The following is a 20,334-nucleotide window of genomic DNA, read 5'->3' as shown; positions in this document are numbered from 1 at the left end:
ACTGATTTTCAACCACAATACAACGTCCGTCCAACGTTGGAGATTAACGTCAATCTGACAATAGATTCTGACATCAACTTGATTTTAATTTTCAACGTTGGGTTTGGTCTTCTAAATGCGCATTTTGTCATTGTTTTGGAGCTTATAGATAACAGTAAGGCTAACATATTCATACTAAAAGCCAAAAAACTGGGAACAGCCGTTTGGGTGTCTCGAAACCATTATGGACGTTATTGAGTAGGCTACACTTATTCAATCCCACGACTGGAAATGTGTTCTAGAAGTAAATGTGATATTGATATGAGGGTAGGCAGGCAGAGATTCAGAGGCATAAGGTACGGTAAATTGTCTATTACATGCAACAATGCAACAATATAAAACAATGCATTGACATTTACTCAGAGGTGGACAGTAACAAAGTACAATTACTTGAGTACTGTGCACTTTTTGAGAATCTGTACTTCACGAGTATAATTTTTTTCTGGAAACTTTTACTTTAACTTCACTACATTTGAAAGACAAATATTGTACTTTTTACTCCACTACATTTCTGTCAAGGGCCTTGAGTAGAAAGTAGTAACGTCAGGGATGAGTTTGGTTGTAAATGAAAGTCTGGTTGACGTCAGAACTCGACTGATGTTGGTTTCTGACGTCAACCAATTTACAACGTCTGTGCAACGTTGGAGATTAACGTCAACAATGCAACAATATAAAACAATGCATTGACATTTACTTTTATACTTAAGTACTTTTAAAAATTAGTACTTCTGTACTTTTACTTAAGTAAAAATCTGTCTTTACAACTTTTACTTGTAACTGAGTAATAATTGACCACTAGTATCTGTACTTTTACTCAAGTAAGGAAGTTGTGTACTTTGTCCACCTCTGCGGCAATGGGTTTGATTCACAATCACAGGCAATGCATGAACTGATAAAATTTATGTGATGTGTAAGTCGCTTTGGATAAAAGTGTCTGCCAAATGCATAAATGTAAAACAAAAAAAGTAGTTGGCAGTAAATACAAATAGTGCATAGTGCGTATTATTTAGTAACTATTATTCCATCATCCAGCATGGAGGCAACTATGGGAGGCAATGACTCAACTCTGTGGGCTCCTGTCCCTTTAAATCTCTTCGGCTTCTCCCGGAGAGTCTCGGTGAGGTTCGCTGTCAAACCGCTGCTGCAGAGGGCAGTGACCGTATTTTTGCAGATATCTATCATTTCTCGGGTTAAGTGGGAGCTGTGTCATAATAAAACACATTTACGCCTGTGAAGTGAAGCAACCTGCCTCTCCACAAATGCAAGCTATTAAATGCGTGGTGGTCGGCGACGGGTAAGTCGTTTTTTTGGGAGCTGATAGGGAGTAGCATCCTTGGAAAACCCGTGTGTGTTATTGCAATGCATTGATGCCTAGTTCTGGCCTGTGCATTTTATCATTTTCTTAACGGAATACCCTCTATTTGAGCGTAAGCATGTTCATGATGTATGTAGAATGCATGTAAAACAAAAATATCAGTCTATATATCTATTAAAATGGGCGCATCACAACGTAAAAATGTATAATTATTTTATGTCTTCGTGTATTATTGTGAATCACTGATGCACGTGCGGCTTTCAGTATGCGTTGTTTATTAGACATGAAATGAACGGTAATATGTCGTCTTTGTTCACTGTAGTCTGAGAGTGAGTGTATTTTGCAGGGTGTTTTACTACTGACCCATGTTGAATGGCAAAAGCCTGAAGCAAGAACCGCTATGGTTACCACTCCCTCTTACGAGTGTGCACGAGAAGTGTGTGGCGCGCGTCCATGTGAGCGAGTTTCCCTGCTATGGGAAGTCCGACTCGTTTAACGAATCGGTTCTTTTGAAGAATCGGTTCAGGAATATGATTCGCTATTATTTTACAGGCACACTCACACACGTTGCTCGCTTTATATCAAATGATAGATTTAAGGCTTTACAATCATTTTTTTTTTTTTGCGTTGTTATTCATAATTTATGCTAATTCCTATTCCAAATGAGTAAAATGCATTTTTGTCAATGCCCATATAGCCTACATTTGTAGAAAAGTTTCCATATATAATGAGAATTCATAATTTATTTTATTTTAAAATCAACATCATCTTAAAAAAACTTCTTTTTTTAGTTGCATTAAAATGTTTTTATTATTTTTAACAAAAAATCTAATGAATCGTACGTGTGACCGTAAAGTGAATCATTCGAGTGGTGACTCTTGAAACGCTTCGTGAACGAGTCCTTCATCCGACTCAGAAGAACGACTCTTTCTCTGTCGGTGTGTTTCATTGGAGTGTGTGTGTGGTTTCCCTCAGGCGAGTGTGAATCTGGGACAGGGTCTGTCACTATCTGACATACTAACACCCACATAAAGAGCACACAAGCAGCAGTAACTACTTTTGCATGATGCAACCTTATTTATGATTTAATGTCATGACCGTCAAGTTTTCACCATTAATTCCTCTCCATCTATGAGTTTTCTTTTAATGCACCTCAGAAACCCCTAGTTTAGCGGTGTCTTGTGCTTTTCCCCAGGGCGGTGGGTAAGACCTGTCTGCTCATCAGCTACACCACAAATGCCTTCCCTGGCGAGTACATCCCGACAGTGTGAGTATATACTGTGCATATGCTGTTAAAATCATTTAGATGATATATACTGTATATATTTGATACATCAGGCTTTTATAACTCATATAGTATGATAAAGTGAGAATATGAAGCAGAATGAGCAAATACTTACATAAAATGCATATAAATATCAGTCGTCGTCACTCTATCTGCCAATATGTCTTAGAAAAATGACATTTAAATGATTAGTTTTATGACCAAAACTCTGTAGTTTTAAAACATATAATGCAATGCAATACAATGATGATTGACAGATGAACAAATAAACCTTCCTCAGAAGCCTGATGATGATCATATTTGATACTCGCATTTTAACACGATAAAAAAAAAATTTGATTTACAGATACTCAAGAAAACATAAGTTGCTTCAGTCCATTAAATGTTGATCCCGAAATATTATTAACAATATAAAAGTTATTCTTATGTTTACTTTATAAAAAATATTCTAAAAGGCCTTTTATTTGCTAAAAAGTCAAAACTATAATTTAGACGACAGAAGGACTGTAGTAAATTGCGTGCATGTTGATAATATGATACATTAGGCTTAAAATGAGTATTATATTTCAATTATTCATAAAAGTATTTTACATAAATGGACAATTGGTTAATTTATAAACCTTCATAAAGGCAAAATAACTTCCAATGGTGCAAATGTTGCACCTAAAAGTAATTTTTTTTAGCTAACCAATGATTTCCTTAATGTTGAAGATGTTTTGTATAAGTTTATATATTTTTTCTACAATTATAACTGTTGTGGCTGACCACTCGCTCACACGGGATGATTTATTAGTCCTCGCTGGCGATCTGTGGACATGAAGAGCGTGTGACAGCATTGATTTGCATATCAATAAGACAATTAGTTGACCACCCTAAAGATCTAATGAACTGTATCCTGAAGCTTCACAGGGAGATATCCCACGAATGTGAGCCGATCCACTCAATGACATTTGGGAATGTATTTCTGAGTAATTACGTTGTTGTTCGTTAAGATGAATGAGCATTCAGGAATGGTGGATGGCTGCGCTGGCAACGACTAACTCTGATGGCATTTGTCTCGTTCTGAATGTGTTATTGAGCTTGTGCTTTTTTTAGGTTTGACAACTACTCTGCCAATGTGATGGTCGATGGCAAACCAGTGAACCTTGGCTTATGGGATACAGCAGGACAGGAAGACTATGACCGCCTCCGTCCACTCTCGTACCCGCAGACGGTGCGTGACTTCAGATTCTTTTTATTAATACTTTATTTATTAGAGTTCAGACCAAATGAGTAAATAAAGACAGTAGGAGACGATGGTTGAAATCCCATAAATACAATCACTTGTAATGCGACATAAATAATTGTTATTACTTTTGACCAATAGGTGGTGCTGACACTAAATTGATCTGGTGTGGTCATTGTTGGGTGACAATGACATGATAAAGTTTGGTGTCAATATGTGAAAGCTTTGCAGAGATACAGCCTAAAAGGCAGTTTGGCATCATGCCATGAAATTCACTGATGCGGTAAATGAAAATCTGTTTGTCTATCAACATGAAATCCATAACTTTCTGGTCCTAATATGATCTGAGTTGAATTTGGTGAAAATCGGACCGAAGTTCTAGGAGGAGTTAGAATAATTTGGTTGTCAAAAAAATAAAAAATGGCGGACGTGACGTTTATGGCATAATTGTGGCATTAATGTTCTCTGCATGATTTAAGAAATACCAATACTAGTCTCACGACAATAGGCTAAACTCATCAAAAGCTATTAGCATTTTTAAAAATGTAATTCTAATAATATTATAATACATAGATACTAATTCTATTACAAGGGAATATTTAAAAAGTCTTGAAACTTTTTGAATATCTTCAGGGCATGATGCCGATGGCACATACCGAATTTCCGATGCTAATGCTAATTCCGAGCATCATACCGATGCTAATGCGTTCGCAAAATTCAGCATTTTACAACAAAAATTAAAATGGGCGACATGAGAAAATTGGATCTTGTTCGACTCTGTATGCGATAACAAATCTAGAGAGTCCAGGCTTGTGATTTTTGGCTAATTCGTTCATAAGTTATAAGAAAAGAAAAGAAAATCTCCTCACCGCTAGGTGGCACTGTACCGAAACTGTGCAGGTACCCTCAGGTCATGGTTGTCATCATAACACACACCAAGTTTGGTCTGAATATTGCTAAAGCGTTGCGGAGATATAGCCATGTGTCCACTTCGGCTTGCTCTACATCGAATTAGTTTATGCGTTATTCAAGAACGGTTTGACTAATCGACTTACATTCCGTAACTGATTTTTGTGAAAAGTAGAGCAACGGTCTAGGACTGTTCAAAAAAGTAGTTTTTTTGGAAAATTAAAAATGGCAGCAAAAATTTCATGACGGAAAATTACGTCATAGGGTGCTTTTTTCCCCCCTAGCCCTTATGGTTCAAAAGTTCTTATCATAAAGCTGAGTGCAACTTCAACTTCAACCCTTGGGTTAGGGTTGCATGTGACAAATGTAATGTTGCTTTCCATTTATTACTTAAATCCCACTTGAAGTACTTTGATACCACAGCAAAAATGGCTAGCTTAAAATATTATTTAAGGCAAATTAACAGTCAGTAAAAAAAATACGATTAAATACACAATTTACAAGCATAGAAATACAATATAAAAGATTAAATACACTAATTACAAGCATAGATATACAATATTAAATATTAAATACACTAATTACAAGCATAGATATACAATAAAAGATTAAATACACTAATTAAAAGCCTAGATATACAATATAAAATATAAAATACACTAATTACAAGCATAGATATACAATATAAAAGATTAAATACACTAATTAAAAGCCTAGATATACAATATAAAATATTAAATACACTAATTACAAGCATAGATATACAATATAAAAGATTAAATACACTAATTAAAAGCCTAGATATACAATATAAAATATTAAATACACTAATTACAAGCATAGATATACAATATAACAAAGTAATAAATAAAGTAAGGTCTAACTGTAGTGTAGTCCGCTAGTGTTCACTGTATAAATTACTGTAAATATAGATTAATATTTGTATATAGATCACTCTACAGGGTGTAATTTTTCAAATATTTTAGAAACGGGGACCATGTTTCATTAAAAACTTACATTTTGAACATTGGATGGTACATTTTTAATGGTGGTTTTTGTGCCATCTAATTCGTATAATAGTCTCATGAGTGTCCTCTTATCCCTGCAGAACAACAGGAAGTTAATAAATTATGTCAACAATATGATGTCGAATGATCTTCCCCTCTGTCTTCTCCACAGGATGTGTTTTTAATATGCTTTTCTTTGGTGAGCCCAGCATCCTTTGAGAACGTCCGTGCAAAGGTTGGTGCAACTTATTTTGTGGTTGTTGTCATTGTTGAAAGGACAGAGAGAAACAGTGAATATTTAGATAAAGCTGACACTATAATGTAATATAAGACTAACTTGCTTTGCTCCAGTGGTACCCTGAGGTGCGACATCACTGCCCCAACACACCCATCATCCTGGTGGGCACCAAACTGGACCTGCGAGATGATAAGGACACCATAGAGAGGCTGCGGGACAAAAAGCTGTCGCCCATCACCTACCCACAGGGCCTGGCCATGGCCCGAGAGATCGGTGCGTAGAGAACCAGACACTCGCTTGATTTATGCATCACTGTACTTCCATTACCAGAGGCATGTTTCTATAATGAGTTATTGAGCTGGGGTCTGAGTGGGACGCTGGTTATGCTGTCATATGTCGGAGTTGCTGAGTGGAGTGGGCGGCACAAAGATGCCAATTGTCTTACCGGTGGCGGTCCAGCGTGAGCCGGGAACGTGGGGGAGGAGCGGCAGCCGGAGAAAGATGTTCAGAAAACAAAATGGCCTTTCCTAGAGAAGGGCTCTTTGTCGTGTTGGTCTGCGTGCTGCGAGTCTCCTCGAGTGAATGTGTTCTCAGAGCCTGCCAGAAACCGGAAACGGCTCATTTATGCAAGACCAGTGTGTCAGGAGTTTATCCTAGTGTCGTGTTCACAGTGTTCACAGTGCACATGCTGTTGAGAATGTGTGTGTTTTTGAAAGAAAGAAAGAAATTAAAGCTTTTATTCAGCAAGGATGCATTAAATTCATCAAAAGCAACAGTAAAGACATTTATAATGTTACAAAAGATATTTACTAGAGATTCCTGAAAAATATGTATCATGATTTCCACAAAAAATATTACAGTTTTCAACATTGATAATAATCAGAAATGTTTCTTGAGCATCAAATCAGCATGTTAGAATGATTTCTGAAGGATCATGTGACACTGAAGACTGGAGTAATGATCCAGCTTTAATCACAGGAATAAATTACGGTTTACTATATATTCAAATAGAAAATGTTTATTTTAGATCGTAATAATATTTCACAATATTACTGTTTTTATTGTATTTTTTATCAAATAGATGCAGCCTTGGTGAGCAGAAGAGTCAAAAACATTAAAAGAAATCTTAAAAACCTCAAAGTTTTGAAAGGTAGAGTATAGGGCTGCACGATTTGATTTCTAGAAGGAAAATAAAATGCGATTGCATTTTAAAATGCAAGTAAAAAAAAAAGGTTTACTGTGCTTGTTTGTAGAGCTACACAAATATGACCAAAGTTTTATGATTATATATCAACATGGCTATAACATAATGACATGAAATAAAGATATAAATAAGAAACATTACTATTGTAATACTGCACAGTAAAAGAAAAATATATAATTAATATTCATGGCTGTCTCCACTTAATTTCTTAAGCATTATCCTACACTAAACCTAAACTAATCTTGACAAACTATATGTCATTTGAAAGCTTACAATCTCTAGTTTACATATTTGGTGACTGATTTTCCAAATACATTACAGAGGAGCCGTAATTTATCAATTTGCACCAAGAATATGTTCATACTCCTAAGGCGTGTTCAGACCTTTATTTTGAAATAGTGATAAACATGAAAAATCATGAAAGAATGGTAGAAACCTCAGTTTGTTTTCATGCCAAGAGTTCAAAAGATATTATCCATTCAATTATTTTAGAAAAAAAGGTCTACTTCATAAATTGTATGAAAATTGTAAGAATAATGGTTCAGATCACTCAAACAACATATGGAAATGGAGGCGCCCTTATATGGGCAGTAATGTCAACTAGTGGAGAAGTGTGGTACTGCGCCCAAACTAAATCTCACTGAAAGCTCATTTTTTGAGATATCAACCTAAAATTTGAAACACAACTTGTTCAGATTTTGGCTTTCATTTTTTAGCATTTTTAGAGTCCACCAGGTTTTAAATATATATATTTTATATAAAATATGAATAATTGTACATTTTCATAAACTCAAACTTCTATAACTTTTTTTTCTGTTTAACTTTCTTAATTTATTTCACTTCTACTTCTAAAACAAGACCAATCTTACATCTACATTCCAAAGCATTCTTCAATTGCAATTGTTGTGGCAAAAATTCATCACTGCGTAAGAGACACTCAGAGTCAAATTATAAAAATAGAAGTATTTATTCTTGCAAGAATAGGAGCAATTTAATACACTGTTGTTACCCTGTGCAGAAGAGTGACACACCCTCGGACAGACTCAACTTTTATCTTAGTTTCAAGGCCTTCTTCCTCCCAGTAGTTTTCCATCCAGTAGTTTTCCATAGACAAGGAAGTCATAACACTAGTTTAGATTCGTCACTAGTTGCCCACTAAGCCCCCCTTCACCAAATGGCCTTCTGACATCTAGTTCAGAGGTCCTTGTTCGTCTGTTCTCTGGAGTGTCTCTCCCTTCTGCCTCCCCAGGTACATAAACAGAATCTTCTCTCACTACAAGTGAGAGACACACACGTGACATTCTTTGAATCATCTATATTTTACTAAAGATCAATGAATATCATAAAATCGCCACCACACAACCATTTAAGTTCGGAATGTGCATTTTCATGTCTATTAAAAAAAGGCGGGTGCCGCTTAAGGGAATAAGTGTTATTTCATAATAAGTATTTATTTTGATTAATTGTGCAGCCGTACTCTTCGGAGTCGAGCAAGTGTCCAGAAAACACTCATGTTATCAAACTCAAGGTCTATACTATCTTGTGTCTCCGCCGCAGGTGCTGTGAAGTACCTGGAGTGCTCGGCCCTGACCCAGCGAGGGCTAAAGACTGTGTTTGACGAGGCCATCCGCGCCGTCCTGTGCCCTCCACCCGTCAAGAAGCGCGGCAAGCGCTGCACTCTCTTCTGAGCTGAAGACATGACAATCCCTGGCACCCAAACCCACACACAACTACAATATTTTTAATCAGCGTCCTGGAAAATATATTGTATTCTCTCACAGGTTCGGTGACAGCCGTCCATGAAGTTCTAATGCACATCACATGTATACGAACCATTGGCTAGAAGCGTCCAGTCGGAGGGAAACCTTGTGGTAGATTGTTTTTCGCGGCCTCACGCGCCCAGAGATGTAATATTCCATTTCATATTGTTTATATGAGAAGTTTTAGTGGTACGGTGTAATTGTTGACATACTGTAAGGAAGTGTTTCTTGGTGTCGTAAAGGAAGCGTTGGCAAAGAAATGGGAAAGTTCTGGTCATTATTTTAGACTGTCTTGTACAAAGCTAACCATTCGCAGTATTAGCATTCCTGCCCGCGTTAAAGTCAACGTGAAACGAAAATCCGTAATGAGTTAAACAGGATATTCAATGAGGAACTGTGTAGTTTTGTAGGTTACATTCTGATGAAAGATTTCCATCTTTGGAATAACGTGCGTCTGTGAATTGTGTGCTATAAGAAACTAAATAAGCTCTGTTTGATTTCATGTTGACTTTAAAGCCTCGTGCGGTTATGAACACTAGATCTTTTCTTCTTCTCTACTCTTTAACAACTTTCATTCCAAACACTGGAGAAGGAAACTGTGAACATTGTGTCTTTGCTTTTATGTCGATACAAACTAATTGATGAACACACTGTTTTTGGATTTTCTTTCTTTTCTAGTTTTCTATGTACGGACAAACCACTTTGATTCTGATCTGTGATGAAGGGTTTTATTGTACAGCTTCACACTCCAAAATCTCTATTTGAACAAATGCCCGTTCGCAGGTGTGTACGGGTGACTTGCATGCCACAGCCAGAAGCCTGAATGTCTCTGTATTGAAGGACACGCATGGGCATTTGTTCCTGATCGTTCCCACTTCCGAAAGCTTGTTAATACGTGTCTGCATGTGGCGTGAGTGTGGGCATTCGTCCGTGACGTGATTGGCTGTCTGGTGTGAGTCGTCTACATCGGTGCTGCGGCACGCACTTTCTCTCACATAACTTTGTAAATAACTCTCAAAATGGACAAAAAAAAAAAGATGATGATCTTCACAGCTGCCAAAAGACATTTCCATGATGTAAGATAGTATATTTACAAAAATGTTTTAGATGAGGAATGCATTAATTAATAAATCTATTCATGTTTTACCCTTACCCTTTTGACCCTGTGCTTTCATTCATCACATGTAAGCTCGAGTTCTTACCAGAACCAGGAAGTATGACCATATTAGCCCGGTTCTGTCACTGCATTGGCTCCCTATTAAATATTGTATAAATTTTAAAATATTGCTGATTATTTACAAAGCACTAAATGGTTTAGCTCCGGAGTGTTTAAGCGAGCTCTTAACGCATTATAGTCCTTCACGTCTATTGCGATCTCAAAATTACGGCCAGTTAATAATACCTAGAATATCAAAATCGACTGCTGGCGGTAGATCCTTTCCCTATTTAGCACCAAAACTTTGGAACAGTCTTCCTAACATTGTCCGGGAAGCAGACACACTCTGTCAGTTCAAAGATAGATTAAAGACACATCTCTTTGACCTAGCATACACATAACACATTATAGACTTCTATAACTCAATGTTAGGCTGCATGGATTAGGTCAGCCGGAACTGGGAACACTTCCCTAAAATCCTGATGTACTCGTTACATCATAAGAAGAATGGCATCTACGCTAATTTTAGTGTCTTTGTTTATCCCGAGGTTTTCCAGCAGCCTGCCAGATCCAGGCCGTATCCAGATCTGAGGAAGGACCTTCGCCTGGACCCGATGCCAACGCAGTGCTGAAGTGCCAACTAGCCTCTCCCTATGGAGGATCCCTTTACCACTCTACAGATAAAGCATTGTCGGGATAATTCCGGTTTCGCGTATCTACCCCGAAGTGATAAAATTCTGTTTAAAAATTTTAAGGCCAGACAATTCGTTAAGGCTTGGTTTGTAGAGAATTACAAACCTGCGCACATATATATTCAAACGCACATAACTATAGAATTTGTTAATGCGCACGTGAGCGGCATCAGTGTTTCTCACAGGTTCGCGTTTAAAGTCTGTGTAGAGAGAACGGTGTCGTCTTAGCGGCCCCTAATTTAATGATCGCTGCGACGGAAGTGAATCAATCAAAACTAACTTTAGCTGGAAAATAACATTATTCAAGAACCGCTATAAAGCCAAAACAATCTGTTACCTTAAATTATACGTTTATCTCTGTAAAGCAGCTTTGAAACAATCTACATTGTTAAAAGCGCTATATAAATGAAGATGACTTGACTTTCATTCATTTTAAGAAATTACCTTAAATGTATAATAAATATGCATATGTTTTTGTGAATTATATTTCAATAGGCTGTTTGTGAACTATTACTTAAATATGCTTATTTGCAATACTTTTAACTTTAAGTGCTTTGTCTATTTTCAAGTAAGAAAAGTTCCTTGTTGCTTGAGGCCTTTTTAATATAAATAAAAAGCAATGCAGCAAATCTTGGCTGCATGATTTTTTATATCATTGCAAAATATAAACGGTATTATTGTACAGTTCTGTGTATAAAGTTGGATATACAAGTATATCCATATACAGTACACGCATGTAAAGTGATATATACTATCTCAGCTGCTTGATTGCTTGCATCATCGCAAAATATAAACTATATTATAACACCGCTCTTATCTGTAAATGTGATATATATATAATATAAAATAAAAAATGCGACAAATTCTATTTTCATAAAGAAAAGGTATATTTTTTTTCATCATGAAATTTTTTCCAAGGCATGAAGATAGAAACATGATTATGTACATTGTGAAAAGCACTATACAAATAACTGACATGACTTGGCTTGAATGACTTGTGGTCAGTATATCTGGATTTAATCACTACATGAGTGTGAACGCTGATCTCTTCTGGCCGTACATGATACTACAGGACATCGAAGCCACTGTATCGTTATGGCAACAAGAACCGGCTAGAAGGAGAGACCTTCACACTCTCACGAGGACCATATGAAGCCAATAGAGCAGCAGCTGTTAAACGCTTCAGTTTAGTTTAATATCTTGCTAATTTTGCAAGCTTGTCTAGTACAGTACGTCACATCAAAAGGAACAGAATCATTTACTCTCAAAATTCCAAACCGGATTTTCTTTATTCCATGGAACACTAAATGAGATATTTAGTGGAATGTTCATGCTGCTCGTTTCCATACAGTAGAAACTCAAGAAAAGGATAAAAATGCCACTATAAGAGCAAACAACCAATGCTCCAGTGTATTCCACGATAGCTTTGTGTGAAGAACAGACCCAAACCAACGAGGAAGAGTAAACAATGACACGTTACGAATATGAATTGTTATGAGTTGGAACTGAAACGCATCTCTTCAGGCTCATTCACCTTTGCTTGATGATGGTAGTTTTTAGCAGGCCAGAAACCCCCCGTCCACGGGCAGGATCACTCCGCTGGTCATGGCGCTCTTATCGCTGAGGAGGAAGAGGATGGAGTTGACCACATCCTCCACTTCTAAACAACACAATAAGAAAGACACTGGAGCGTTACTGTATTACAGACACACACTAGACAAGCCAAGAGACTATGGTTGTGGACAGACACTGACATTCTGGCGTGTCACAAGCCTCAACGTTTCACAGTCTGCCACTGATGTCACTAAAATGTGCTTACACAATCTTAGCTAAATCCCAAAATGCAGAGAGAGAAGTATTAAATAACCCAACAGAAGAACAACATGTGCGCAGCATTGTGACCTGACAGCACTGCCAGTGTTTAGTTCATTACTAGAGTTACTGTATAGGGACGTCCCGCGTCGTGACGTCACGCCATTTGGAGCAGCCATCTTGACGGAATAGAAAATGCTAAACCGCCAGTGATACTACAGCTCGTCGCGAAATATTCCTATCATGCCCGAGCGATGCTGTGCAGTTGGACGCGATCAGATACATGATTATACAAAAGGAATATCTCTGTACCGTATCCCAAAAGAAATAAAACGGAGAAACAAGTGGTTGGGGCAATAAACAGGTGATTTTGTTTTGTGCTTTCCCCTGTAAACTCAGTTTAAAGATTATTACAGGTACGTCACTATAATTTGGTGATAAAAATACATTGACCAACTTTTGCGGTGATGATTGAAAAATCCTTCCCCGCTGGTGTCCAAATCAAAGAGTTGCTGACCCATCCGGACTCGTGATACCGATAGCCTGCTAACGTTAAGCTTTTGTATGCTTTTAATGAAGCTCCGGTGTAGCGTTAGCGTGATGGGAAGGGAATAAGGTAGCTGTAAATGTCACCGAACGTCAGGAAGTTTTTCTACACATTTAATGCCTGTAAAAATAACTTGTGGTGCTTCATATGGATCTATGATTCCTAATTCCTTTATCTTCCTCTTGTATCTTCTTGTGATGCTAATAAGTGATGACATGACGTAAAGAGTTAGCTGACGGCCGCTGCGCTAATAATAGTGGTGGGGGGAAAAATAGATTCTGTTCAATATCGAGATATTTTGCGCACGCAATTAATACTGTAGTGCAAAGTATTGCAATATTTAGGCTAATTATAAAATAATTATATTATTAGTATAATAATAATACTATACTAATAATATATATTACACACCCCTAATAATAGATCCATTGCCACTGAGTAGCTGACGGATGTATTCCGTCAAAATGGCTGACACGCGGCTAGGGGTCATGTGACTGGGAGATCCCTATAGAACAAGCGTGCCACACAAGCCCTGAAAAGTGAAGCCAAAGCGCCTCGATCGCCCCCCCCCGGTGACTGGTCCTAGTATAGCTCATAAACCCCGCCTCCCCGTGTTATTTAACCAACTAAACACTTAAATTACACTTCAAATATCTTTTTTCCAAAGATGGTTTCTGTCATTTTCTGTAGTTTTTACCACGCTGATGTAAGTTTAAGTGTTTGTTTTTAAAATAAGTTTGTTTTTAGTTAGTTATTTGATGCGGTGGTGTGACGTCATGATTGACAGCTGTGATTGACAGGTTCTCTGAGGTTCTCACAGGTTCTCAGGCATATTAATCCTGATTATTGAATCAACGAGGAGAAACACAAGGAAAGAGGAATGGAGATTTCACCTCCTGTTACAGTGACCTACAAACACGTCAGGCTTACCTGCAAATTTACCCAGCGGGATGCGTGATGTCATGCTCTTGGCCTTTTCTGGGTCGCTCCATCCAATCTTTCCCATTTCTGTCATCACCACTGTCGGGTTCACGGAGTTCACTCTTATCTGTCGAGGTCAGTTTCATAAAACGTGCTAAACTCACATGAAAGATGCATATAGTTATCTAGCAATCAAGGTAGACAACAAACACTTTCATTTTAATATATATATATATATATAGCAAAACTGCCAAAGATTTGATTTTTAGATAAAATAATAAATATAATTTAATAAAATTTAACAATCAATCAATACAACATTAATAATAATGATAAATATCATTATGAATTTGGTATATTAATAGTATTTAAAAATAATACATTAATTTATGGTAAATATGTTTACCAATAACTACAAACCAGCATTTGGTATTAACAACAACAATAATAATACAATTATTATTTTATTTTTTTATATATATATATATTTATTCATTTATTTTTCTCCCTCTCTCATATTGTTAAATTACGGATAATATGTATGTTGCTCCCCCTTCCCTGTCTGTTTGTTTGAATGTATGTTATTTCTAAAGACAATAAAAGTTGATCACAAAAAAATACAATTAATTAATCAAATAAATAATATTACAAATATTAAAGCAGAAAAAACTATAAAACCATGCAACACATTTTGATGTATTTACTGTTTTTATAAGTTTTTTTAATTATTTAAATATAATATATAAATTTAAATTTAATTATTTAAATATAATAATAGCTTAATTTAGACTAAATCTGCAAGCCTTTTGTGCATTTATTTAAGTTTTTATTTAATATTATTTTCATTTAATAATAATTCTAATAAAATATTATTATATATAATAATTATATATATATTTCTTGGAGAAGTGAGTGTAATTGCTAACAGATATTAATGCACATTTATGACCAAGTTGTTTGTGCATTGCCATAAATTATGGAGTGGATTAGGGACGTGTGCTAATATTCCCCAGCTTATTGCTTTTCCTGATCATATTAACAGCAGAGAATGGTATATAGTGTATATATATATATATATATATATTAGGGCTGTCAAAAGATTGATCGTGATTAATCGCATCCAAAATAAAAGTTTGTGTTTGCATAATATATGTGTGTGTACTGTGTATAATTATTATGTTTAAATACACACACATTCATGTATACATTTAAGAAAATTTGGTTATATTTATATATTAAATATTTATATATAATATAAATGTATATAAATGCAAATATTTCTTAAATATATACATGAATGTGTGTGTATTTAAACATAATAATTCAATAATTAATTCAATTTTATTTTGGATGTGATTAATAACGATTAATCTTTTGACAGCCCTAATATATATATATATATATATATATATATATATATATATATTACAGTTATTATTATTCATAATATTGATCATAATTCACTATTCATGTAAAGAGTTAAAACAGTGAAAAGCAATAAGCTGGGGAATATTAACACACGTCCCTAATCCACTCCATAATTTATGGCAATACACAAACAACTTGGTCATAAATGTGCATTAATATCTGTTAGCAATTACACTCACTTCTCCAAGAAATTGCAAGGCGGTTAGAAACACACACAAACATTTAATCTCCGATTTGAGAATTCAGCGAACAGATTTATATGTTTTAAAGAGGGTGTTTGTTGATTGGCTTAAGCCTCCTGGCGTGACTTATCATCGCAATGTACGGTTTATTTTCACAAAGCTGTACACAACAAACAATGAGCTTATTGTTTGATAGATTTCACAAACATGATCTGATAAAACTCTTGGCTTTCAGTTATGGATTAAATGTGATTAACCTGATACGGCCCCAACTCCAGCGCCATCACTCTGGTCAGCATGTCCAGCGCTCCTTTCGTGGCACCTCCAGAAAACACATATGATACATTCAAATCAGCATTTCCTTCCGTATAAGACACGTTTGATTCAAAACTCGAACTTGGTTAAGTATCTAAGAGAGTTCTCCAGTAATGCAAGGGTGGAAAAGGGCCATTCACTTCTGGAATACTAGATTCTGACTAGAAACTGAATTCTGTGGTCAAAATCTTTTGTATAATGACCATCATCCCAGAAACTAATTTTCTACATAGCTGTGCAACTTGATGTCTCTCGAACATACTGTAATAAATTGATTCAAACTTAAATATTTTTTTAAGTACAGTCAGTTGATCATAATCACAAAATGAACTCCTTTATAAACTCTGAAAGAGCGTTAAAGTCCGTTTCTCTATATTAACCAGCATTATTAATAATGTACATCATCACGACCCTTATATAAAAATCCTCCATCAGCATCTACTTTATGCATATATGAGTTGAAGTGTGATTTGTTTGAAATAATATATAACTTGATAATATTAACTTGAAATAATCCGATCAATAGAAAAAAAATTAAGCATGTAAATGCTTGAATGGACTATTAAAAAATACCTTGTGCACACAAACAGTGCTGTCACTGTGACGCATATCTTTACATGTTATACTAGGTTTATTTATGTCTCACATCGTACAAACTGTTCATGGGACTTTTTAAAGTTGAATATTACCTTTAATGCACTATGTAATAATGAATGTTAGTGAATGTAATGCGTCTGCAAAGTTTTATTGTCTCCGATTCTGAACTGAACTGAATTTTCAGCATCATTACTCCAGTCTTCAGTGTCACATGATCCTTCAGAAATCATTCTAATATGATGATTTGATGCTCGATTATTATTGGTGCTCAAATATGAATAATTGTTCTTATTATTATCAATGTTGAAAACCATTTTTAGAGTATTTAGTGTGCACATGCAACGTTTCAGCTTCATATAAACAAAACTTCCAGAATCTGAAATCGGATTGGATTCCAACCGATGAAAATTAGTGCGTGTTGTAAAAACTGCACAAGGCCTTGGACAAAACGTGTCTCCCCCGGGTCCAATAGATAGGCCTGGGCTAATGTTGCCGGTTGCATGAATGCGATAAATAAGATTAGACGTGATGTGAGTCTGAGTCGGTGCACTCACAGTATACGGCGTGATCTTTCAGAGCGCACTGTGAGGCTTGACTCGAGATGTTCACAATGGATCCTCCAGATCCTCTGGCCTTCATACCTCGAGCCACTATCTACAATAAATGCACATTAAAAGTGTATGTAGCATTAAAGGGATAGTTCACTTTTAAATTAAATGTTGGTATGTTTTAGCTTACCTGAAGTGCATCCAAGATGTAGGTGTCTTTGTCTCCGCAGTAGTTTCAATTTTTATATTTTTAGGTCAAACCGTTCTTGTCTGTCAGTCATATAATGCAGGTCTATAGGCACTGTCTCCAAAAGCATGCAGAGAAAAGTCCAAATTAAAAAATTCCCCATCGTAAGTGCACATTGATGGCCTAAGACACGAAACAATCGGTTTGTGTGATAAAACGAACAGTATTTATATCGTTTTTACCTCTTTTACACAACCACGTCCATCTGATTGGGGAATTGTTGGGGAACTTGCGATGGGGAATTGTTTAATTTGGACTTTTCTCTGCATGCTTTTGGAGACAGTGCCTATATACCTGCATTATATGACTGACAGACAAGAACGGTTTGACCTAAAAATATAAAAATTGAAACTACTGCGGAGACAAAGACACCGACATCTTGGCAGCACTTCAGGTAAGCTAAAACATACCAAAATTTAATTTCAAAGTTAACTATCCCTTTAATAAAACTCATTATGAAACATAAAGCATAGGTTTGCTTTCTTCTTACTTGAGCAACATGAAGTGCAGCTTTCACGTTGACACTAAAAGACCTGCAAAAGACATCACAAATGCAGTCCGACTATTTGAAAACACAAATTATAGTGTGTGAGTGATATTTTAAAGCCTTACGTGTCAAACTGATCTGGCGTGACTTCTAGGAAGGGCTGAAGAGTAGCGTAGGCGGCATTGTTCACCAGAAGATCCACCGGGCCGACGTCTTTCAGCGCCTGGGCTGTGGCGTCCCAGTCCGACAGGTCCACACACACCGGCTTAATGGAGGGACACTGGGGATCAAACGCGTCACACATTACAAAGAGATTTTCCATTGTCACAGTCTGGCTGAATGAGACCTAGAAAGCATAAAGGAGCAGCAGGCTCTCTTGGGGTGCAGAGGAATGCGATGCTTGGGAGTGGTGCATGCTGGGAAACAATAGATCCGCAGGGTTTTTTGTCTCGCGGATGAGTTGGAGCGTGACCGAGGGGTCGTTACCTCTTGCACTAGGCTATCCAGGTCAGCCTTAGTGCGTGTGACAGCCGTGACCTCTGACCCACAGCGTGCCAGAGCCAGTGCCGCGGCCCGTCCGATCCCTACGAGGCATTGAGGAGAATCAACGATCTGGTGTATCATTATACTTAACCACACTCATTAAAAAAGTTCAAAGCAAACTGAAACTGCACTTATTATACACTTTTAATAAAGGAATCATGAACCAAAAATATCATGTCTTTCCAAACCTTTATGACTTTAGAAGATATTTTTAAATACACTATGTACAATGTGTAATGAAAAAGAAGTGCACTTAATTGTATTTAATGTGCACTTGTAGTGTACTTCACATCTTAAAAGTATATTTTTTAAAAACTGTACTTGCTGATAATATATTCAAGAAATAAAAGGTCACTGGACTTTCATGTTTCTTAACACACCTAATACACTTCTAGAAAGTGCACTTAGTAATAATTTTACATTGTACATAGTAAATCATTTTTTAACAATATTTTGTCATGCTTTAAGACGTACACTTATTTTGATATGTCAACTAACATACTAATGCAGCCATAGTCTTTTCTTTCCTAGTGTGTATACCTGAGTGAAACTGCTTCTCGAATATAAAAAAAAGTAGGGCGGGGCTTGATTTTTTCCATGGGGAATTGATTGGATGGTTGTGGTTTGCTATTGGTTGATCTCATGTGAGTGACAGGTTGCCCCGCCCTAACGCCAGTAAACACATCATCATCGGAGAAGATGGGAGGGGAAGTTATTTTGATTGGATTATGAAGGACGTGAATTTGAAAAAATTATGTGCATGGTTATAGATAGGCTACTAAAATATTCCATAAAATAGAAACACAAAATGTTTTTGACTTCATGGTGACTTTAATCTTACCAACATCATTTCATCTTTCTTTTTTTTCTTTTTCTTTTTTTACAAATCGGACACCTTCAAGAACGCTATGGCAAATGTCAAAATTTTCATTAAATAGCCTAAATATCGCTGTCCCTCTCAAAATCCCTATAATTTCAGTCGTGATTCATTGTAAATGCATGGAAAAATTCAGAATCTCTCCTTTAGTTTTCCAAAGAATATAATTAAGTCGTTTCGAACGAGGGTGAGTAAGTTAAATATAATTTTCATTGTCCATTTAAGAATGAAAGCTTACCTTTGCCAGCTCCAGTCACCAAAGCACGCTTTCCACTAAATGTTATTTCCATACTTTCCTTATCCAGTCCAATTCAGCCACACGAAACTACTCTAGTGAAACTGAAAGTACAAAAAAAAAGTTGTTTTCATGCGGACATTTTATGCAAAAACAGATCACAAATATAGCATGAAAGCTTATACTTTACGTACCTCAGTTTCAATCCATAGACAGTGGTTCAATCTGAATCTGATGTTTGTTTGAAAAGTCAGTGAACCGAGCGAAGGTCAGCTGAGCAAACTTTATTTGTCACATGACCACTTTCACCATAGAAAGTGTGGAGTACTTCTTCAAAAGATGGTGCTGTAGGTCAGTTAGTTACTAGTATACTATCCGTTCTGCATACTATCTATGCATTATTCCTCCATGATATTGATTAATTGGTTGACTTTTTAGACCACGGGCTAATAAATTGAAGAGAATTTTAATTAAACCCTTGTTTATCTCACTTTAAAGGGATAGTTCACCCAAAATGTACTTCCTTCCATAGTATACTATGGAAGTCAATCAGGCCCATCAACTGTTTAGTTACGGAGTCCAACAATCTTCAAAATAACTTATTTAGTGTTCAGCAGAAGAAATAAATTCATACAGGTTTGGAACAACTTAAGTAAATGATGACAGCTTTTTCATTTTTGGGTGAACTATCCCTTTAAGATTGTCTTCTTCGTATCTAATTCCATGTCATTTATTTTTGGGGCTCAGACTGAAGACAGAAAAATG

At 36.3% G+C, this 20,334-nt stretch overlaps 2 protein-coding genes across 2 annotated transcripts; one reads left to right on the top strand and one right to left on the bottom strand.

The window, feature by feature from the left end:
• Positions 1–1,146: 1,146 nt before the first annotated feature.
• Positions 1,147–9,078, top strand: rac3b (Rac family small GTPase 3b). Its single transcript, XM_079596250.1, has 6 exons — positions 1,147–1,333; positions 2,550–2,621; positions 3,735–3,852; positions 5,953–6,015; positions 6,132–6,291; positions 8,780–9,078. Exons 1-6 carry the CDS (start codon positions 1,299–1,301, stop codon positions 8,908–8,910), a joined length of 579 nt encoding a protein of 192 aa, XP_079452376.1. The 5' UTR covers positions 1,147–1,298; the 3' UTR covers positions 8,911–9,078.
• Positions 9,079–11,251: 2,173 nt separating this feature from the next.
• dcxr (dicarbonyl/L-xylulose reductase) lies at positions 11,252–20,143 on the bottom strand. The gene is made up of 9 exons (XM_079596249.1): positions 19,764–20,143; positions 19,573–19,673; positions 18,401–18,498; positions 18,040–18,194; positions 17,918–17,960; positions 17,187–17,286; positions 15,978–16,042; positions 14,120–14,237; positions 11,252–12,490 (listed from the first exon to the last, which is right to left on the bottom strand). The coding sequence occupies exons 2-9, from the start codon at positions 19,622–19,624 to the stop codon at positions 12,387–12,389; spliced, it is 735 nt and encodes a 244-aa protein (XP_079452375.1). The 5' UTR covers positions 19,625–19,673; positions 19,764–20,143; the 3' UTR covers positions 11,252–12,386.
• Between the last annotated feature and the right edge of the window lie 191 nt (positions 20,144–20,334).

This window comes from Phoxinus phoxinus, assembly GCF_949152265.1.
Source record: "Phoxinus phoxinus genome assembly, chromosome: 21".
In the NCBI taxonomy this organism is placed as follows: Eukaryota; Metazoa; Chordata; class Actinopteri; order Cypriniformes; family Leuciscidae; genus Phoxinus; species Phoxinus phoxinus.
This window is presented reverse-complemented; position numbering and strand designations above follow the sequence as displayed.

Coding starts and splice junctions, on each gene's coding strand:
- rac3b (XM_079596250.1), top strand. CDS start 1,299: ATGCAAGCTATTAAATGCGTGGTGGTCGGCGACGG. Junction 1,334..2,549: donor TGCGTGGTGGTCGGCGACGG/GTAAGTCGTTTT, acceptor GCTTTTCCCCAG/GGCGGTGGGTAAGACCTGTC. Junction 3,853..5,952: donor CACTCTCGTACCCGCAGACG/GTGCGTGACTTC, acceptor TCTTCTCCACAG/GATGTGTTTTTAATATGCTT.
- dcxr (XM_079596249.1), bottom strand. CDS start 19,624: ATGGAAATAACATTTAGTGGAAAGCGTGCTTTGGTGACTGGAGCTGGC. Junction 18,195..18,400: donor TGGATAGCCTAGTGCAAGAG/GTAACGACCCCT, acceptor TTTGATCCCCAG/TGTCCCTCCATTAAGCCGGT. Junction 14,238..15,977: donor TGGAGTTGGGGCCGTATCAG/GTTAATCACATT, acceptor TGACCTCGACAG/ATAAGAGTGAACTCCGTGAA.